Genomic DNA, 17,928 nt, shown 5'->3' on the forward strand with positions numbered 1-17,928 from the left:
GAATGAAGGGAAAAAACAGCCCAAAATATATCCACTGGTGTCTTTTATTAAGTTATGCAAAATACAGTATTAATTATGACACTGCATGCATTTTAGACAATATAAATGCAAGCCTACAGAAAATGTGACAAAGAAACCCTCAATTACTTTTGAGGTAGTATACAAGGAAAAATAGGAAAGCAGAAACACAGTGGATTAAAAGAACAAAATATTAGTATCACTTTGTGCATACATTAGTCACTCATAAATACATTTGTATGAAATAACTTAAGATACAATTCCATTCTTGTTAAAAAATATACTTCTTCAAATTCACCTTTCTTGTTTGTTTTGATTTCACATGACATTTTATGGTATTTTATTAGGTGGGTTTATTTTTTTTTTGTCACTGCCATCGTGATTTCACCCTTTTCCTCCAAGAATTTAGGCACAGATGGCCTCATGCACAAAAATAAATAAGAAACCTGCTTGAAGGGAAAAGAATTCTGCTCAAATAGCTTAGGATAGTCTAATAAATACATTTTTGTTTATAAAAATATTTCAGGTTTATAAAAGAGGGGAGGGGACAGTCTCCCATGTGGAAAGCATGTCAAGTGAAAAGTGCTGTATAACGTTTCTGAAGAGATTTTGTTTTAAACATATAGTACCATTATGAATATATATTTTATAATAATCCTGTTTCTTAGGACCTTATTGTTCACTAGAAGTATCAAATGCTCTTTTCTTCCCTTYGTTCACTGCCTTATTGCCGTTTGGGGAGACGCCTAGTTCAGAAGGGTTCCGTATAACTGTGCTTTTGTAAGGCTGTCCTTCCGACTCAGACCAGTGCTCCCAGTCCGCTGAAACTGCTGCTGCTTTTTGTGAACACCCGAATGGCTTCCTTGATCCATGGAAGACTGGTGGATTTCTGAAGCCTCCGCTGAACTCTGATTGAGTGACTCCGCTGAGCTGTTGGGGCTCACGTCYACGTATTCTCTTTTCAATACCGGGCTATTCTCGATGTTTTTGCTACTGCACAACTGGACAGTGATCCTTTCGTTTTTTTGGTCTCTCGATTCTTTTGTTTTGTACGTGGGCAATTTGTCCTGTTTACAGCTTGTGCTGATGTCAATGTTCAGGCCACTGTCTGTTCTCAGGAAGCAAGAATCCACAAGTCTGCTTTGGCAGATGTCGTCTCCCTCCGAACAGCTGTCTGCTTTGTAGCTGGCGTAGATGGGGCTCGTTCGACTGTCCCCCTTCTTGATGGGGCTGCTGTAGTACTGCTCTGAAAAACTGCAGGGTGACAGCCTGCCAGCGTTCCTGTACGAGTACGCTCCAATGTCCTCCACGCTCAGCTGCCTCCATCGCCCCGGCAAGTCTTCCTCGGAAAGGTGGGTGCTCCTGCACTCATTCCTCATTTTCTGGTTCGCTAGAGCCTGCTGCGGTGTTATGGCTGAGAAATGAAAAGTTTCGTTTGCATACGGAGGCAGAGTCCTGGTGAAAGTGGGCGAGTTCTCGTTGTCGTCGGYGAGCTCCATGTGCTGCGCGGGTTTGGGCTTGGCGAACCTGGGGCTCCCCTGGTGCTCGTAGCCCGCGGGCGACTTCCTTTCAAACAGCTCATCTCGGTTGCTCATGTAGATCGCCTGCTGGGAGGCCGTCAGCGTGTTGGCCTGGGCGTTCTCCTTCTCCTCGGACGTGACGCTGAAGCTGGAGTAGGAGCTGGAGGTCGGCAGAGAGGTGATGTACTCCGGGAAGGCTTCGTGGGAGAAGCTGGAATGGAAACCGTCCTCTTCGACGGTGCTGTCGGTGGAGTTCTGGGACCGCAGGAACCCCACGTCCTTCACCTGCGTGTCCACGCTTTGCCGCCTCTCCCTCCTCCTCTCCTCGGGGCAGTAGAGCGCCGTGTCRCTGCAGTAGATGTCCGACTTGTACTGGGCTCTTTGTCCGGCTTTTCCGGCCGAGTCCTGGAAGTTGAGATCCCTTGTGGAGGGGCTTGACAAGTGCGAGGACAAGCTGTTTGGGTCGGGTTTCTCCAGCACTTTGGCAATGACACAAGTGGGTATGGTGTCAGCGTAAGAAGTGTGGCACAAGGGGACAGAAAGGCTGCACCCGTGCTTCTCCAGGTGGATGCTGACTCTTTCCTGAAAGTCAGTTGGCAACTGTGGCATAAAGAGACCGCAAGGAGAGAGGAGAAAAGGGCACATGTCAATAGAGGTGTCAGATGAATTATGAGAGCTGTTTATGACGTTACATATCTCACTATTCCCAGTCCTTAGGCTAATGTGATGGCCACAGTCTTTGTGCATTTCTGGAAACAAATGTAATCAAATTACTTTCATTTGTTTACTTAACATTTGTACATCTTCATCTGCTTTCCCTCACAGATAACACTGTGAAACCGAAATGTTTCCTTCCAAATTAATTCAGGTTGGATAGGAATGATCATAGAATCGCTCAGGTCAGGAAAGGCCTCTGCGCTCATCGAGTCCAGCCATTAACCCGGCACTTCCAGGTTTGCTTTACTGATGTAAATAAACTGTGTGGTAAACAACAATCTTAAAAAGGCAGGTGGGGAATTACAGCCYATAGCAACACTTTCCAGACTGTGAACTTGGGTGTGATTTACAATTGGAGTGCGGGTGTGCAGAGGTCTCTGCGGGGGTGAGGAAAGAGAAGGAAGAGATCAGATCTATTCTGTTCTTCTTTTGCCTTTCMTCGAGCTCACCTTGCCTCCAACCCCATGACAAATTGGCTCTCGCCCTCTAGCATCACATCTGATCAACAATGCTGTTTGAAGATGCAGAAAAGCTGGCTACACTAAAGGGAATGGTACTGGCTGCTGTGACAGGATTATTCCTGCTCTGGGAATTGGCAAATCACGCTGGCTTCCTTGTCCCATCGGTCAGACACTGCTTGTCAGATCAACCATCCACATGAGCCTCAACATGTCCTTACACAATGACAGAAATAAGCACTAAGACCTGCATTCACATTATGAATCTTGTGACAGAATTATCAATAAGTCTGTTATACATCAGAAATTATATAGGTTTTTTTTTAGAAAATCAGGATCAGGGCTGTRGATGGTGGTTTCACCTGCCATTCTGTCATGTGGACCAGATGAGAGAGAGATGACATTCCTTGGTGATGCCTACTCAGGTATCGCCAAGCATGATTTCCTGTCAAATTTTATCTGCCTTGCTCACTTCAGATCTCTATCAATGATGAGAGAGGTTGTCTCTCAGTATTTCTTGCTGGAAATCAGAAGAACTCATGTTTGGRATAAGTTTTGGGCTTGTGATTTTGATAGCTGCTTTTATATCTGTATTGATTTATGACATCTAGGAATTCATCCCTCCCATACTTGACTGAACTTTGATATATTCAGCACTTTCTTTTTATAACTAAAAATCACTTTCCTCTTTATGAAATAATCAGTAGTTAACCTTCTGACCTTAGCAATCTCACTTCCTCCTTAGATTTGTTCCTCTAGAGGAGAGAACCCTGTAAATAACTGTGGTTGTCCCCTATGCCTTGGTTTTCAGGGAAGAAAATTTTAAGGTGCCTTCTCCTTGCCATGGTCTCACATTGTATCAGATATGRAATTCCTATTTTAGCTTCACTGGGAAGTTTTTAAAGCTGGTTTAATCCTCAAACCTCAGCATGTTCAAAATAAGTCATGTAGTGAAATGGCATTCTTGTTATTTGTAGTAGGACGAGTTTTTTTCAACCAACAGACCTTCCAGGATATTTTGGATTAATCATTATGTTGCTAATTAACTCATATGTCTTCCATTGGAAATAAATGATATTGCCAGTCTGCTGGCAGACAGGAACATTAGTCATAGTGGGTACAGATGCAGYAAAGATTGAATAAACAGATTGTAAAATAGGCCTGGTGTAAATTGCCATAGAAATGAGGAAAAGAAATACAGTTAATTTAATGTGAAAGTGCTGTKTGGGGCAGCTCTTATTTTAGTATCCTGTAGCATCACTCTTTGATCTATTTTATATACCTTGTTAAGTTTATGAAATGTGTTAAAAAGAACATTATTTTCTGGGCATTGCGCTAGAAACTGGAATTACTAAAATGGGGTTGCTGTCACATTACCAAATCGTACTACAGTTTAGGTTTCTGGGTAACATACGATAGTTTATCAGGCAATATTTGCACTTGCAAGGAATTTATTGGCTGTGACAGCACATTCACATTTGCTAAATTAACAGATACTTGGATTTATGAGTGGCTATTACCTATTTAACTGAGYATATGGCAGTCTGGGAAATTGTGGGGAGATCTTACATTTGTGATACTTCTCTGCAAATGAAGAACTAAGTGCTTTWATGTCCTGATTATAACAGGTAAGGTGCTTTCAAGTGTGAGTAATATGATAATTCCTTGTTACAACTTGCTAAGGGAATTCAGTTAACAGGAAAAAATAACAGGACCAAGATAATGGTCAATTTGGTATTTCTGTCTCTGTTCCAGGGAATCATTACCTGTTTGATGGGAGAATCTTGCCCCATCTTTATTTACCAGGATTGTTTAGTGCTCTGAAGCTATTGACTGACTTAGGAATGGTTTATACAATCCAAATTTAATTTTGCAATATTCCATTGCAGAATTGCACTGGAGAGGCCATTTGGGGCAATGTCCACTGATGGGACTGAYGAAGGAAAGGCTTTTCCCTGTAACCTTCACTGAAGCAATATCTGTGAGGAAGGTGCTATTGCTTTGTGCAGGGCCTGGGTCCCTAAAGAGAGTCTTGTTCACTGAGGTAATATTTACCTTCCCTTTAAGGAGCCCATTCTAAAACCTCGTTTCCTTGGAAGCAGGGATTATTAATTAAAGTTTGCACCTTGGAAATCAATCATTCAGTGCTCTGGTTTCTTTACAAAAAGATATTTGTTCTGTCAGGCCATTTTAAAACTCAGGTTTGGAAACTAGCTGGACTGGAAAATAGCTTCAGGAGGAAAATTGATTATATCAGAATCTCTGACGCCTGTAGCTTGTCATTTCCCTGCTCTCACCCCTCTGCTCCTGCCCAGTATTTTGTATTCTGGAGTTCACAGCACTTCAGTTTTCCTAAAACCTTTGTTTTAGGGGCAATCAGGGTGAACCCATTCTACTGGGTAGGAGAGGTTTTGGGGAACAGAGGAGCTTCAAGTTCCACCACTGGCTGTGGTTTTGTCAGCACCTCCCTCCACTGCACAGAGCASCAGCAGCTGCACAAGCCCTCCTGTGCCTTTAAGGAGGGTGTGTGGGGAACAAAAGTTTTAAGGGCAAGCAGATTCTGGAATTGACACATGCAAAATAACCTGTTTTCCATACAATATTTATGCCTTTGAATATTCAAGAAGTTTGGTCACGTTACCTCTGAAAGTTTATGTGCCCTGTCGTAGTTCTTGCTGCACTGGAGCAGCTGAGCAGCTAAATTGCAGTCCTTCCTGTAGAGCTCCTGGAAAAAACAAAAAATAGCCTCTTCTTTAAAGTTTGCAAAGTGCTCGTGGCTTTCAACCTTTCTCCCATGCCTGATCAATCTTTTCAAAATTCCCTTTGGGGAGATTTGGAGCATACTTTAACTTCTAAACAATTTCAGATGCTGTGTCTCTTGCACAACCCAGAGGTATTTCCCCCTTTGCTCTGTGAGGGCCAATAAAATTACCAGGAATAAACTTTTGAGATCTTTTACATCTGAACAGTAATCTGCATTTCGGAAGATGAATACTTACCATTAAGAACTGGATTTTATACTGTTAACATGCATGGTACTGTGAAGGCTAAAAAACCATGATCTTTTAGGCAAAAAAAGAAAATTTAGGAGCAGACAATTTTTACTGAGTATTATCCAGACCAGCACTAAAATAGTGCTTTAGAAAGTGCGAAAATAATCCTATGAGACTGTGGGAGAAATTCGTTACAGAAATACACATTGTGTTGGTTTTTTAAAAAGGGAGACTCTTCCTCCTTTTGATRTTTCTTGCTGGTTCCTGGTTCCTTTAATACCTTGCAGAATGCAGCTATAGAGATATATTAAATCTCACTGCAAATATTTGATGCTGCAGAACAGAATATTTTCACTGGGCAATGAGAATTCCACACAGGAAAGGAGAGAATTTAAGCAAGCTGCTTATACTATCTTTGTACTGAATGGCTCCCTCAGCCTATTTAATGGGAAAATTCAGCACACAGTTTTGCCCTTCACCTAAATTTAATTTAGCACACATGGCTGTGTAACTGTGACTTTCAAACAGTATCTCTGGGTCCCTGAAGGTAAGAGTTCTATGTTGTTTTTCCGTTTTCCTTATTTAGTTGCATTAAAAACAATGTTGGCTTCAGAATTTGACTTTATAGGTGGGCAGAGAGATACACAATGCATAAAAGTGCTATGGGCACTGGGCTGCATTAAACTGTAAAAATTAGAATGTGTGTATAGACAAAAGGTGTAGAATACAGATATAATGTRGATTTTCTTTGATGTTAATGTTATAATTTTATTGCACACTGATTTTTATGGCACCATTTATTCTCTTAAAAACTGACAGAGAAGTTTTCTGTAAAAAAGAAATTTCCTCTGTTTTAAAATACTATTTTAGGGTATTCTGTAATGACAGATGCAACAAGATGTTCTTGTGAGTCTATGAGAGATGGGGATAATTTCCCTATGAACATTAGTTCATATATATTCATATTCAAAGACCTTTACATAATTTTGTTCTGTGATTTCTTTCTGTGTCTTGTGAGCTTTAATACATGCCTCTTCTGCCTCCAATGTACTGGGGAAACATTAATTYATGTGGGTCTTAAATTTTATATTAGAACACACTATTTTCATTCCTGGAAAAKTAAGAACCCAAGAATTCAATTTAGAAGTAAAATCTATTGCACGTGCATGTGATTCTGAAGTGTTTCATGCACATTAAACTCATAATGTTGCTGCACAATGTGTAGCACAGATAGGTACCCCAWGTCCCATATGGCATTTCTAGGCAGACAAAAATGATGTCTCTCCAGAATCTAAAGCTTTCTTCAAAAGCTGTGTGCCTCTCCTTCTGTGCAGCGGTTGTCATGGAGAGTACAAAAAGCATTTCTGGCACTTTATTTTTAGCAGCTTTAAAAATTACTACAGAAAAATTACATGTGAGCTACATGTGCCACGTGTACTTTGTTCTCAAGCTGCTGGGCCAAGCCACGTGACTGGAGTGACTTTATCTCCTCGAATGTTTGCCTGAATGGAAACCAGCCATATCTGTGGCAACCAGAGCAATAACTGGCAATTAATGCCAGAAGTGTTTCCCACGGTTTAAAATCTGTTTTTGTATCAAAAGCATTGTTTTACTTTTCTGTCAGAAGAGTGAGGGGAAATATAATTGAAGGAAGAAATATTGACGAGACAAAAATATTCTCCCCATGTAGGATTCTTCAGTTTATCACTTCTTACTTATTAGGTATAATATTAGTGGTTTGTTTCACAGTTGTGTATTTTTAAACTTAGAATTTTAAATCAGAAATAACTCCACTGATTACAGATGAGTTAGTCTGGAGGTATCCCCGTGCTTCCAAAATCTGAATGCAACCCATTGCATTTACCATTCTCCATTGCTTACAGCTGTTAGAGTTATGAAATAACTGTTCTTTCAACCCAACTTCTGTCAAAGTAAGGGGTTGGATCGGGAACTTTTTGTTTCTGTTGGAAAGCTGTTAATTGCACAGGCAGAGCTCACATCAACATTTTAATGGGATCAAATGCTCCCAGCTATGATTAAGAGTTCATGTGAACTATGGGAAGATTGAATACTAGATGCTGAAAAATAAGTGCTAACAGAAACATGTCTTCTGTGGATGAATTTTTTATTAAGTGTGGAAGGAACGGCACAATAATGAACTAAATGCCTGCAATATTCCTCTCTTTGCTGTCTTTGTAGGTTTGTCCCAGGAATAATTTAATGAGCTGCAGCGCTCATGCCACTTTTCAGCAGTGCTTAACGAGATGTAGGGTGGCAACAGCCAGAGATGCTCCCCGTTTTGTCCTGCACAGAGTCAGATAAATTGTTACACAGAGCAACTGCCAGGGATAGCAGTTCTGCTCCCAACAGGAGTGGTCTGAGTCACCAGGCAGGGTCAATCCTGCCTTCTGTGCTGGGCTATTTGGTGAGCAAAGACTGAAAGATCAAAGAATCACAGGAAATGTMGGGCTCTACACTCCTGATGGTTCTCACTCCACACACGAGTCCCTGCAACAGCTCTGACCATGTGCTCGCACCAGTTTGCTATACTGATGGCAAAATCAATGTGGGAATATTGCCATTTCTTAGAATATTTTTTCATCACTTTCAGTCTAGACATAAAGAAAAAATGTCAATGAAAAGCCTCACCCCCATGAGTCTCACTCATAGGATGAGGAGATCTGGRTTTACAAAATGATGGGAGCAAACAAACAAACAAAAATTTTAACTGTTGAGGTGACAAGATACATTTTACACAAACATAAAAAATTATTCTATGATTTCATGGGAAGTGCAAGACCCAATTTTTTTTCTGAATATAATCTCAAAATTAATACAATCTCATAATTTAATACTTACATTGTCTTCTGACAACTTATCTATCGTCACCTTGGCTTCTATTAAGTGATTATTAAGTGCAATTATTTCATGGCTCAAAGCACGTTTTTCCTCTTCATAATGTTGACCCTGTGTGTAGAAAATGGAGTAGTCAGTGTTTTTTCTACTGTCAGAACATTTCAGATAAAGGTCAACAGGTTGACGTCATTCTCAAACCAAGAGAAAAGCACAACAGACAGATATTTCCTTTTTCTTTCTTTTTTTCTTTCCTTTTTTTGCCACCCCGTTTATTTATTTTSTCCATTTTTTTCTGCTATTTTTGCTCAGCACATGAGGTAGAGGCCTTTAGAAATACAGAGGTCAGATTGAACTCATGTTAGTAACCTTCACAAAAGGCTCTGGTTAGCCTGAGAACAAGCATTGTATTCATCATCAGTCAGTACATCCCTTCTTAGTCACAGGACATGGAAGGGACAGGAGCTGCTCTTTTGCTGCAAGAATGTTTCACTTGTGCTATTTYCCCCATTCTCATAAAGAAGGAAGAACAATATTTGAAAAGAAAAGCAGTTGTGTTTGAGCCAATTTAATTTTAGCTGTTGACTGTTCTGGCTGATTTAAAAACAGCCTTGATTAAGGCTGTTCATTTCTCAAGGTGAATGTTTACCTGATTGCAGGGATAGCACTCATTAGCAGAAGACAACCCACTGTGGCATATCAGGAAAACCAGTGTGATTCAAATTTCTTTCTGCCCACTAATTTAACCTTGTTACCAGTAGGTTGGAACTCCTTATTATAAATGCAAAGAAATCAGTGGGAAGAATGAAAAGTCACTGGCCCTTCCCATATTTTGTTTCATTCTGACATGCAGTGTTTATTGTAGTGTTTGTGACATCAAAAACCATTTTGTAGCAGTCATTTATAATCCTGCCTCCAGCCTTACATTGGTTCAAAGTATGAAAGGTTCTGAGGGCTCTGAGATGAAGGCATCTTCTGTGCGCTCAGAACTCTCTGAAAGACCATAACWAGAAGGTTTGAAAATTATCTGGAAGGTCTTTTAGAAAGCTGCATTGCCTTAAGAGCAGACAGAAGGGTGTGCCCTGATGTAAATCTGTTTTGTTTGGTGAACTCAATCCAGTGACAAATTCACAATCTCAGTGGTGCTGAGCAATAGGACAAGAGGCAAGAGGTGGAAACTGAAATATGGGGAGCTCACCTGAACATGAGGAAGGAATTCTTTACTGYGAGGGTGGCTGAGCACTGCAGCAAGGTGCCCACAGAGGCTGAGGAGTCTCCTTCCCTAGAGAATTAAAAATCCTCCTGGGCACAATTCTGAGTAAAGTGCTCCAGAGGACCCTGTTTGAGCAGGGAGGTTGGAACAGATGACCTCCAGCATTCCCTTCCAACCTCAACCATTCTGTGACTCTGTGAATGTCACCTCCCATTCTAAAATTGTTAAGAGTTGGCTGTGAAGGACTGAAATTTCCCAAATGCCATATTGCCAGGGTCACACAAAAACCTTCTATCAACACACACTTGACATCGTCAGCTAATTGACAGCAATGGGAATTGGGTGTTTTGAAGTCTGAATGAATATCAAGGTTAATTATCCAGCTGCAAAGCACCAGCCTGCATTAAAGGATGATGATGAAATTGGAGGTGGCAGCTCTCATCCTAAGTTGCTATTTAAAGAACAACACCTTCTCAAATTGCATGAGCAAACCCATGGCTTGCTTTAAACAGTGATTGAAGTGTCTCTGAAGGTCTGGACTGGCCTATTTTAGTGTCAGTTTTTCTGTGGACTGTTTGTTCCCTGCTGTTGCCAGGCCTCTGTCCTGACATCCAGCTGAGTCTGGCTCAGGTTGGACACCTCTCCCCTCCTTGTTCCCATTGATCAGGCWCTTCTGCCAAGGGACAACCTCAGGGAAGGCCAAAGTGCAGCTTTGAGAGCTTGCAAGGGCTCCAACCTTACTGTTTTCACCAGACACACAATCTWGGGGGCTGTGTTTTTTAATTAGGCAGATCAACGTGGTTTTATATGAGACCCTCAACTCTCATTGATTTTATAGTGAACTAAACAACTAGGCACTTTGTAAACCTCCTGGCCATCTGTGCACCTCTAAAAATCTATCTCCTTTGAGACTGTGACTGAAGATTACATTTTCAGAGGTATTTAGCTGTGTAATGAGGTAGACAAGTGACTACCTAAATACCTGCAAAAAATGTGTCCCCWCAATTTTCTAAATCATTTCACGCTTTTGAAGGATCCAGGTCCACTGAGTACAGACTTAATCTTCTAAATAGCCATTTGTATGRAAGATTTTATCAGTCCTTGTTTGACAAGTTGTCATGCCAGGGCAGCTGATTTGTAGAACTCTATTGCCCTAAATCTCTCCGATCTCAGTAACTGTTGCTCTTGCCTAGCCAAATTGAACTTTACTCAATCTATTTTGCAGTTCAGGAGAGAACATCTGATCAAGGATTTATAGTTTTCAGGAGAGAAACCAATAAAAGAGCAGCAGATCCAGGCTTCGGAAGCTCTACTTTGCAATGCATTTGAGTAATGCTGAACCTGGCTGAATTATGGTTTCCYTTTATTTCAGTTATGATAACGTTTAGATTACATTTCCCAGAYTTTGTATCTGCTCTAGTGTGACTTTAAAAGATACTCTGTGTTTGTTGAACTGCAAAATTCGCCTCAGTTCAAATTTATACTATACAGATCAGCAGGTGGACACCAAAGTCATAAATATGTAAGTACTGGTGTGGAGAAGAGGGAAGAAGTCCCAGTCTCAGTCTTCACCAGAAGTGTTTTTGAGATGAGCAAAAAGTCTGTTTAAATGTGGCAAAATGAGGTAGCCTAAGGGTGGGCAGGACACTGAAATCCTTTGGCATATTGACCACACACTGTGTCCATCTCTGAGAGCTCAGGGCTTCAGCCGGGCATTGTTGTGGTGCAGTGGCAGCAACAAGAGGACAGGAGTTTTAATCCTGGCACCACCTATGGGGAAGCAGTGCAGCTGGAAGAGACAGTATGGTAGTGCTGGATCACTGCATCAGGAGTGCTGCTCATTGGGGACTGCAGCTTGGAGCTCCCCAGTTGCAGCTGAGCAATCACATTTTCAGTGTCAGATTATCAGAGAGGCATGGAAGGAGCATGGGAATCACAATACCAATGCTGTGATAATGAGTTACAAATATAAATGCCTATTTTACTTGTACCCACTTTTGGCAGCTCCCTCTATTTCTGGTAGCTCTGAGAAGCTCAGTTTTCCTACTCTTCCATGAGGCTGTGACYCCTCCTCCCCCTCTGGCACTGCTCCCTGCTCTGCAGGTGCTGATGCCTTTTCTCTCGAAACTCTGTAGTGAATTGAATCAATGGTGTTACTGAGGTGCCAAAAGCTTGCAGCTGGGCTGAGGGCTCCTGAAGTCCACTCCAAAATGCCACAGGCACCCACTACAGAGGGCTGAGCTCGGCTGAGCAAGGCTGAGCACCTTGTTCAGAAATCTTTGTTGAGTCAGCTCTGTGMGTCTTCTCCCCTCCTCATGCCTTGACACAGAACCAGCACACGAGAATGCAGCTCTGTGGTGTCTGACTAACACAAGAGAGCTTCAGTCATGTGCCCACAGCTGAGTCAGATCAAATTTGTGCCGCTGGGTGACTCCAGCAATCACAGCACTGATGTTGGGGGCACCTTGCTCCTATCCTGGATTTGGCATGAACCCCAGTGATTCCTTATCAGATCTGATGAAGGAATTGAATATCTGCTCTTCACAAAGGAGCCAAATGATGTCATAAAATGTATCATCTCTGTCTGGAACTTCAGAGCCTTTTGAAAAATTTGTATCTATCACAGTGACAACATCCCTCATGTATTAACAGAACCATAAAAATATAGGTTGTTGCTTTTGAAACTGTTTGGTGCTATCTATTCTCCCTACATCTGAAATCCATGATACAAATGGGTTGAAAAGAATTTTGGTAAGTTGATTCAGCATGAAATAATTAATAGATAAGTTTCTTTTTTTAAAAAAAAATAGTAACAAAAGCTGGGTGAAAATATCTTCTTATCTTGCATATTAGTGGATCCATAAAGGTTCCTACTCCAGTCCTTCAGCAGAAATGGGCAGGYTCAAAGTTTCTCTCTCTGGTAATGTTTCAGTCTCCCTTCATTGCCTTCCAGCAGCTGGAGGGTGTCCTACCATGAAGCAGTGTCAGCTATTAGTCAAGGCTTGGCTGCCTCCTGTCATCTCCGCTGTCCTGCGGGAGCTCTGATGTGTACAGACCTTTGGAAAGCAGTCTCAGATTTGCAAATGGGAAGTGCTGCTCTGTGGAAATGTCAGACTTTTCAAACATGGCAAAGTAAATCTGTTCTTGCTGTTCCTGTAAGGAGCATCTCTGTGGACACAATTTCGATGCTGCAGTGACAATAATATAATGGTAGCACGGACCATCAGGTTATTAATRGCCAGCAGTATTCCTCTGGAAATACCTCTTCATAAATAATGCCCAAATGACAGAAGAAGAGAGAGACCCTTTCTGTTACAAATACCCCCAAAGTGATACTGGTATCCCATCCTTAATGCCTTGACAGAGGGTTACTACAATGTTTTTGGATGAGGAATTCAGGCAGAACTTTGTTCCTTTTCTCTTTACTGCTCTGCTTGTCTGGGAGGAACACAACACTTTCACAGGAGAAGTTCCCYACCTTTGTGGACCAGTGTAAGACTGTTAATTTACCACTTTTCTCCTAGACCAGCAGTCACAATCTTTTCATTGCTTTTGCTTTAAGGTAAGCTAAGAAAATGCAGTGGATTTACAGTTCACAGTCAGCAAACAAGATATGCTTTCAAAACAAAGTCTGTCTCTTTTATGGTGACTTTTTAGAACCTTATTGAAATCATCTTGTGAAGGGCAAAACTGAACAGCTGAAGATGACAAACTGAAGATGACAAACTGACAAACTTGGGGCCACCCAGCACACACTGCTTCTCAGAAAAGGATCAGGAGGTCCTGGTAGAAACCAAGTTGAACACAAGTTGCCAGTGTGTCTCTTTGCTGCAAAGGAGGCCTGAGGTAACCCTGGGCTGCATYAGGCAAAGTGCTGCCAGCAGGTTGAGGAGATGATTCTTCCCTTCAGCACTGCTGTGGCCACATCCAGAGTGCTGTGAGCAGTTCAGCTCCTYAGTACAGGTGGAGATGGAAATACTGGGGAAAGAGGCCAAGAAATGGCCAGGGGGGTGATGAAGCGGTTGGAGCATCTCTGTTCCCAGGAAAGAGAGAGCTGGGAYRRTGCAGCCTGGAGAAGACAAGGCTTGAGTGGGATCTCATCAAATGTGGGTAAATATCTGAAGGGAGGGGCGCAGAGGATAGAGCCAGGCTCTTCTCAGAGGTGCCCAGKGACAGGACAAAAAGAAATGGGCACAATACCAGTGGCACAAGACATGAAATGTGAGTAGTGCCAGCTGAACGTAGAAAACTCTTATACTGTGACGGTGGCTGAGCCCTGAGAAAGGTTGCCCAGAGATATTGCAGAGTTTCCATCCTTGAAGATATTACAAAACTGTCTGGACCTGATCCTTGATGACCTCCCCTAGGTGTTTGAGCAGGRGATTTTAACCAGTTGATGTCCCAATGTCCCTCAATTGTTCGATTCTCCTGTGAGTTCTGGAACAATGGATTGTTTTTATGATACAWGGTAGCTTAAATTCCTGTTACTACCAAATGCTTTTATGGCTATGCAAAAATGATTTARTATATAATTAATATATCTCTAGGTCCTAATGAAATAGAACAAGTATGCATAGAATATGATGTAAGTTCACTTATGCTTTTCCCTGGTGTTCCAGCAAGACTTTAGAGCCCAGATTTGACTTGGTGCATGTGAATGCATGTCTCCTGGAGTCAGTGAAACAGCATCTAGTTATTACTGATAATTACAGCAATCATGGAGACATGAGTGTGTTATCTATCACAAAGAAAAGGTTCCCAGATGCTCTGTGCATTCTCAGTGATAGTTTAGTGACAGCACTTGAGTGATGAGTGAGGATGAATTTGTTTTATAGCATCTGTCACTACATAKCTCGTATCCTGGTAAAGAATTAATAAAATCAGTCATTCTTTGTGGAATTTATGATTGGGAGATTATGCAATGGTCTCTCCCACTGGATGTGGAAACTTTTCTCTGTTGCAGAGGGTACTAATGGGGATTAGTTCAAGTTTATGTGCACTCTTCCCATCCAGGTGTGTCATGGTATCAGCCAGGGTTATACCMAACAAGGTAAAGAAAATAAGAATGAGAAACGTGGTGGAAATAAAACCTTTTTTCCTCCTGTAACTCTGAAAGTTAACAGCTGGTCTATTTGCCAGTACTTCCCTGGAGACCACATGCATAACTTGTTTATTCAATTGGCTCCTAAAGAAGAAAAAAGGTGGTTTAGATTTGMAGGAATTACTGGATATTCTAAGTGGTAATTTATGATTTTATTCATWGCTGCATGTTAGTTTYTGCTCTGCAGGTCTTCCTGTTGCTSTGACAGGTTTCATGTTTGTGTTTGTGCCTGTTTATGGATGCTCTGTKTGAGTTTATCTGCCAGTGAAGAGCCATGGATATCCCCTGCTCACACTCACCCATGGATAGAAACTGAAATAAAAACAGTGAACTGATAAGATCAGAAGAGCAAATAATAATGAAAGACATTTCAATGAATAATGAAACTGTTTCAACTGATACCAGCTCACGACATGATCCTTGGGGTGCAGGATTYGGTGCTGATGATTGCAGCATGACACCAACATTTAATACACATTAAATTTTTAGTTTTACTTCTTTGCATAACAATCTTATTTTGGTTTAAGGGTAAAATGAGTATCCAAAGGAGCTGTTCACTTACAGATTCACTGAACCCAAGAGGCTGTTTAAGAAGGTGCATCTTTACAAGTAAAAGAGGAAAAGAGAAAAGTGTTTAGCAGATTTATGAGGTAATTCTTTGTCAAGTTATAGATAAAACTGCAGGAATGTGTAGGGATGTATGCAGAGGCTGTGGCAGCATCCTGACTGCACTTCATCATCTACCACTGTCCTTTCTTTGCTTCCTACTGCAGTAATCCCCAGGACACCCATCCATATCTCAGTACCTCTTCAAAATGCAAATAGAGCYTGGCTTTCAGGAATGCTGCTATRTTATGGTAAGGAGCAATGACTAATTCATTATATTTATCCTACGGAATATTAGATATTTATTTAAAGTGATTTTCTGTTGCCAAGCTGCCAAGGTTGCAGGCAAGGCTGCATTCTTCAGAGACAAATGTATGGCACTAAGGATTTGAAAATGCCCATTTTTCTGGGCAGGTCAGGGAAAATATGTTGTTGATGTGTCTTTTGCCTTAGGCTTCACCTACTGCAAAAATCTATGTCACGTTGGAGTTCTTCCACATAAAGAAGACAGTGGCAAGAACATTATTCCAATGTGAAAGGCCTTTCTCATGATGAACACACAGGATAAAAGGAAGTGACAGATGAATGATCCTTGGGTTGGCTCAGGAAGGGACTGGATTGTCTGTCCTTGCCCACAGCTYAATTTAATTTTTTTTAAATCTTCCTTTTTAACTCTTCCTAGGAGCCCATCAAAATAACTTAAAAGAATTACATGGTCATAGTGAAATAAAAGGAATGGAGACTTCAGCTGAGCTAGTGGTAAGGAACAAAATATTTGGAGAAAAACAATTTTTSTGAATGGGTAGAAAAGGAGAAGTTCTACTGCTGCAGGCCACACGAGGTAGGCTCATCAGCCTTGTGGCTTGAAGCTGTCACCCCAAGCACTGATTGCCTGACACTCAAACTTTCCAGTCACACAGGCTCCTCTGTGGAAATGGAGAAATTATTGGAAACTGGATACTGATTAAATGAACTACTTAGATGGTCTGGAAAGAGGAGGTGGCATGAATTTCTATGAGTAAAGAAATAAAATGGTCTAGGAAGAAAAATGTGGAATTCAGAACTTTGGAATATTAAATTTATTCATATTAATTGCAGATTATTTTAATATGCAAGTGAATTCTAATTAGAGTTGACTAMCCAAACAAGGACAATTTGCCAACCAAATAAAAAAAGTAAAAGCTAGATTATTTACAGTACTTCGCTCTTTAATAATTTGTTCTGCTCTAGGAATTTCAAAATTCACATTTCGTGTCACCTTTTGACACTTTCTTTTCATAATTATTTGTAGAGAAGAAAACTGAAATTCCCCTGCCTTTCCCYCTGTGACTAAAAGAACACTTTAACTAAATGCTCTCTTGGGAGTTAAAGAACTCCCCTCTCAGAAAAGTTTTCTCTGCTATGTCACAGTCCTGTGGCAAGGCTGACTTTTCCTCTCTGGGTTTATCCTTGCACTTGAGTGCACAGAATCTGTTCTGTGAAGGCCTGTGATGAGCTGGATTTGTGCCCAAGCCCTGCTTGGTGGTACCTGAAGAGCCCAGARCCATCCCAGCAGCTCTGCCCTCCCCACAGAGCCTGTCACCGTGGCAAACTGCTGTTGGGATTATTGCTGCATTATTGTTAAACCTCAGCTTTCTGCCTCATYGCTACCCCAGTTCACATCTGGGCTCTTCCTCTTGTGCAATTTGATCTTTCTGAATATGTCCATGTCCAATGTGTGCCTGCCTTTATGTTCTGCTTTCCTAATCTCTGATATCAGTTTAATATACATTGAAACATCAGCTGGGATATGGATTGGGAAGATTCAGTATGCTGGCAGAAAAAATTTAAGTGTAGTACAGGGAATAAACATAATGTACTTGTGTCTTTTCTGTGTGAATTAGCCTYTCCTTTTTTATTAAAATATATCTCTGCTATTTACTTTGTAAAAGCTCATGTTGGACAAAGGTATTTAAGGTTTGATGTTTCCCCCCCTTACCCCAGATCCTTGAGAACATTGTGAGAAAATCCCTATAAGCCCTTTCCAAGGCAAAGCAGTGGAAATTCATTAAAATAAAATACTCTGTTCAAATATCCAGCCCCTCAGACCCTGCTAAATAGTGTCTTTTGGGCAGCATCCCAATCCAAACTGCCATAACCAAGTATAATGACTACATTAAATAACTATTTTAAAAAAAGAAAAAAGTGTAAATAAAAGGAAAGAGCCATTATGCAAACTGCTTGAACAAAGACAGAATTTTTCTTCCAACCCTGCTRGTATGTTATTCAGGTCTTCCCTGTCTTCTAACACAGTTCGGGGGGGCGGGGGGGTCGTAGTTCTTTTTAATATTAATTTAATTGTGGCTCTTTGGAATTGCTGAGGAGCCCTGTGTGGAGGGAGTGTTCTGGAGAGCTGGAGTAATGTTTTCTGCAGGCTGTGGTCAAGGGGGGCTTTGCTAGACAGAGCCAC

General features: G+C 41.3%; 1 protein-coding gene across 1 annotated transcript; it reads right to left on the reverse strand.

The window, feature by feature from the left end:
• Positions 1-236: 236 nt before the first annotated feature.
• Positions 237-8,748, reverse strand: BEGAIN (brain enriched guanylate kinase associated; the record flags this gene model as incomplete). The annotated part of the gene is made up of 3 exons (XM_057377615.1): positions 237-2,138; positions 5,355-5,438; positions 8,566-8,748. Coding segments are annotated over 3 exons (1,641 nt in total), but the record flags the coding sequence as incomplete, so codon positions are not given.
• Positions 8,749-17,928: the final 9,180 nt, after the last annotated feature.

Source organism: Malurus melanocephalus, unplaced genomic scaffold, assembly GCF_030028575.1.
Source record: "Malurus melanocephalus ecotype Western Australia unplaced genomic scaffold, MMel_1.1 scaffold_320, whole genome shotgun sequence".
In the NCBI taxonomy this organism is placed as follows: Eukaryota; Metazoa; Chordata; class Aves; order Passeriformes; family Maluridae; genus Malurus; species Malurus melanocephalus.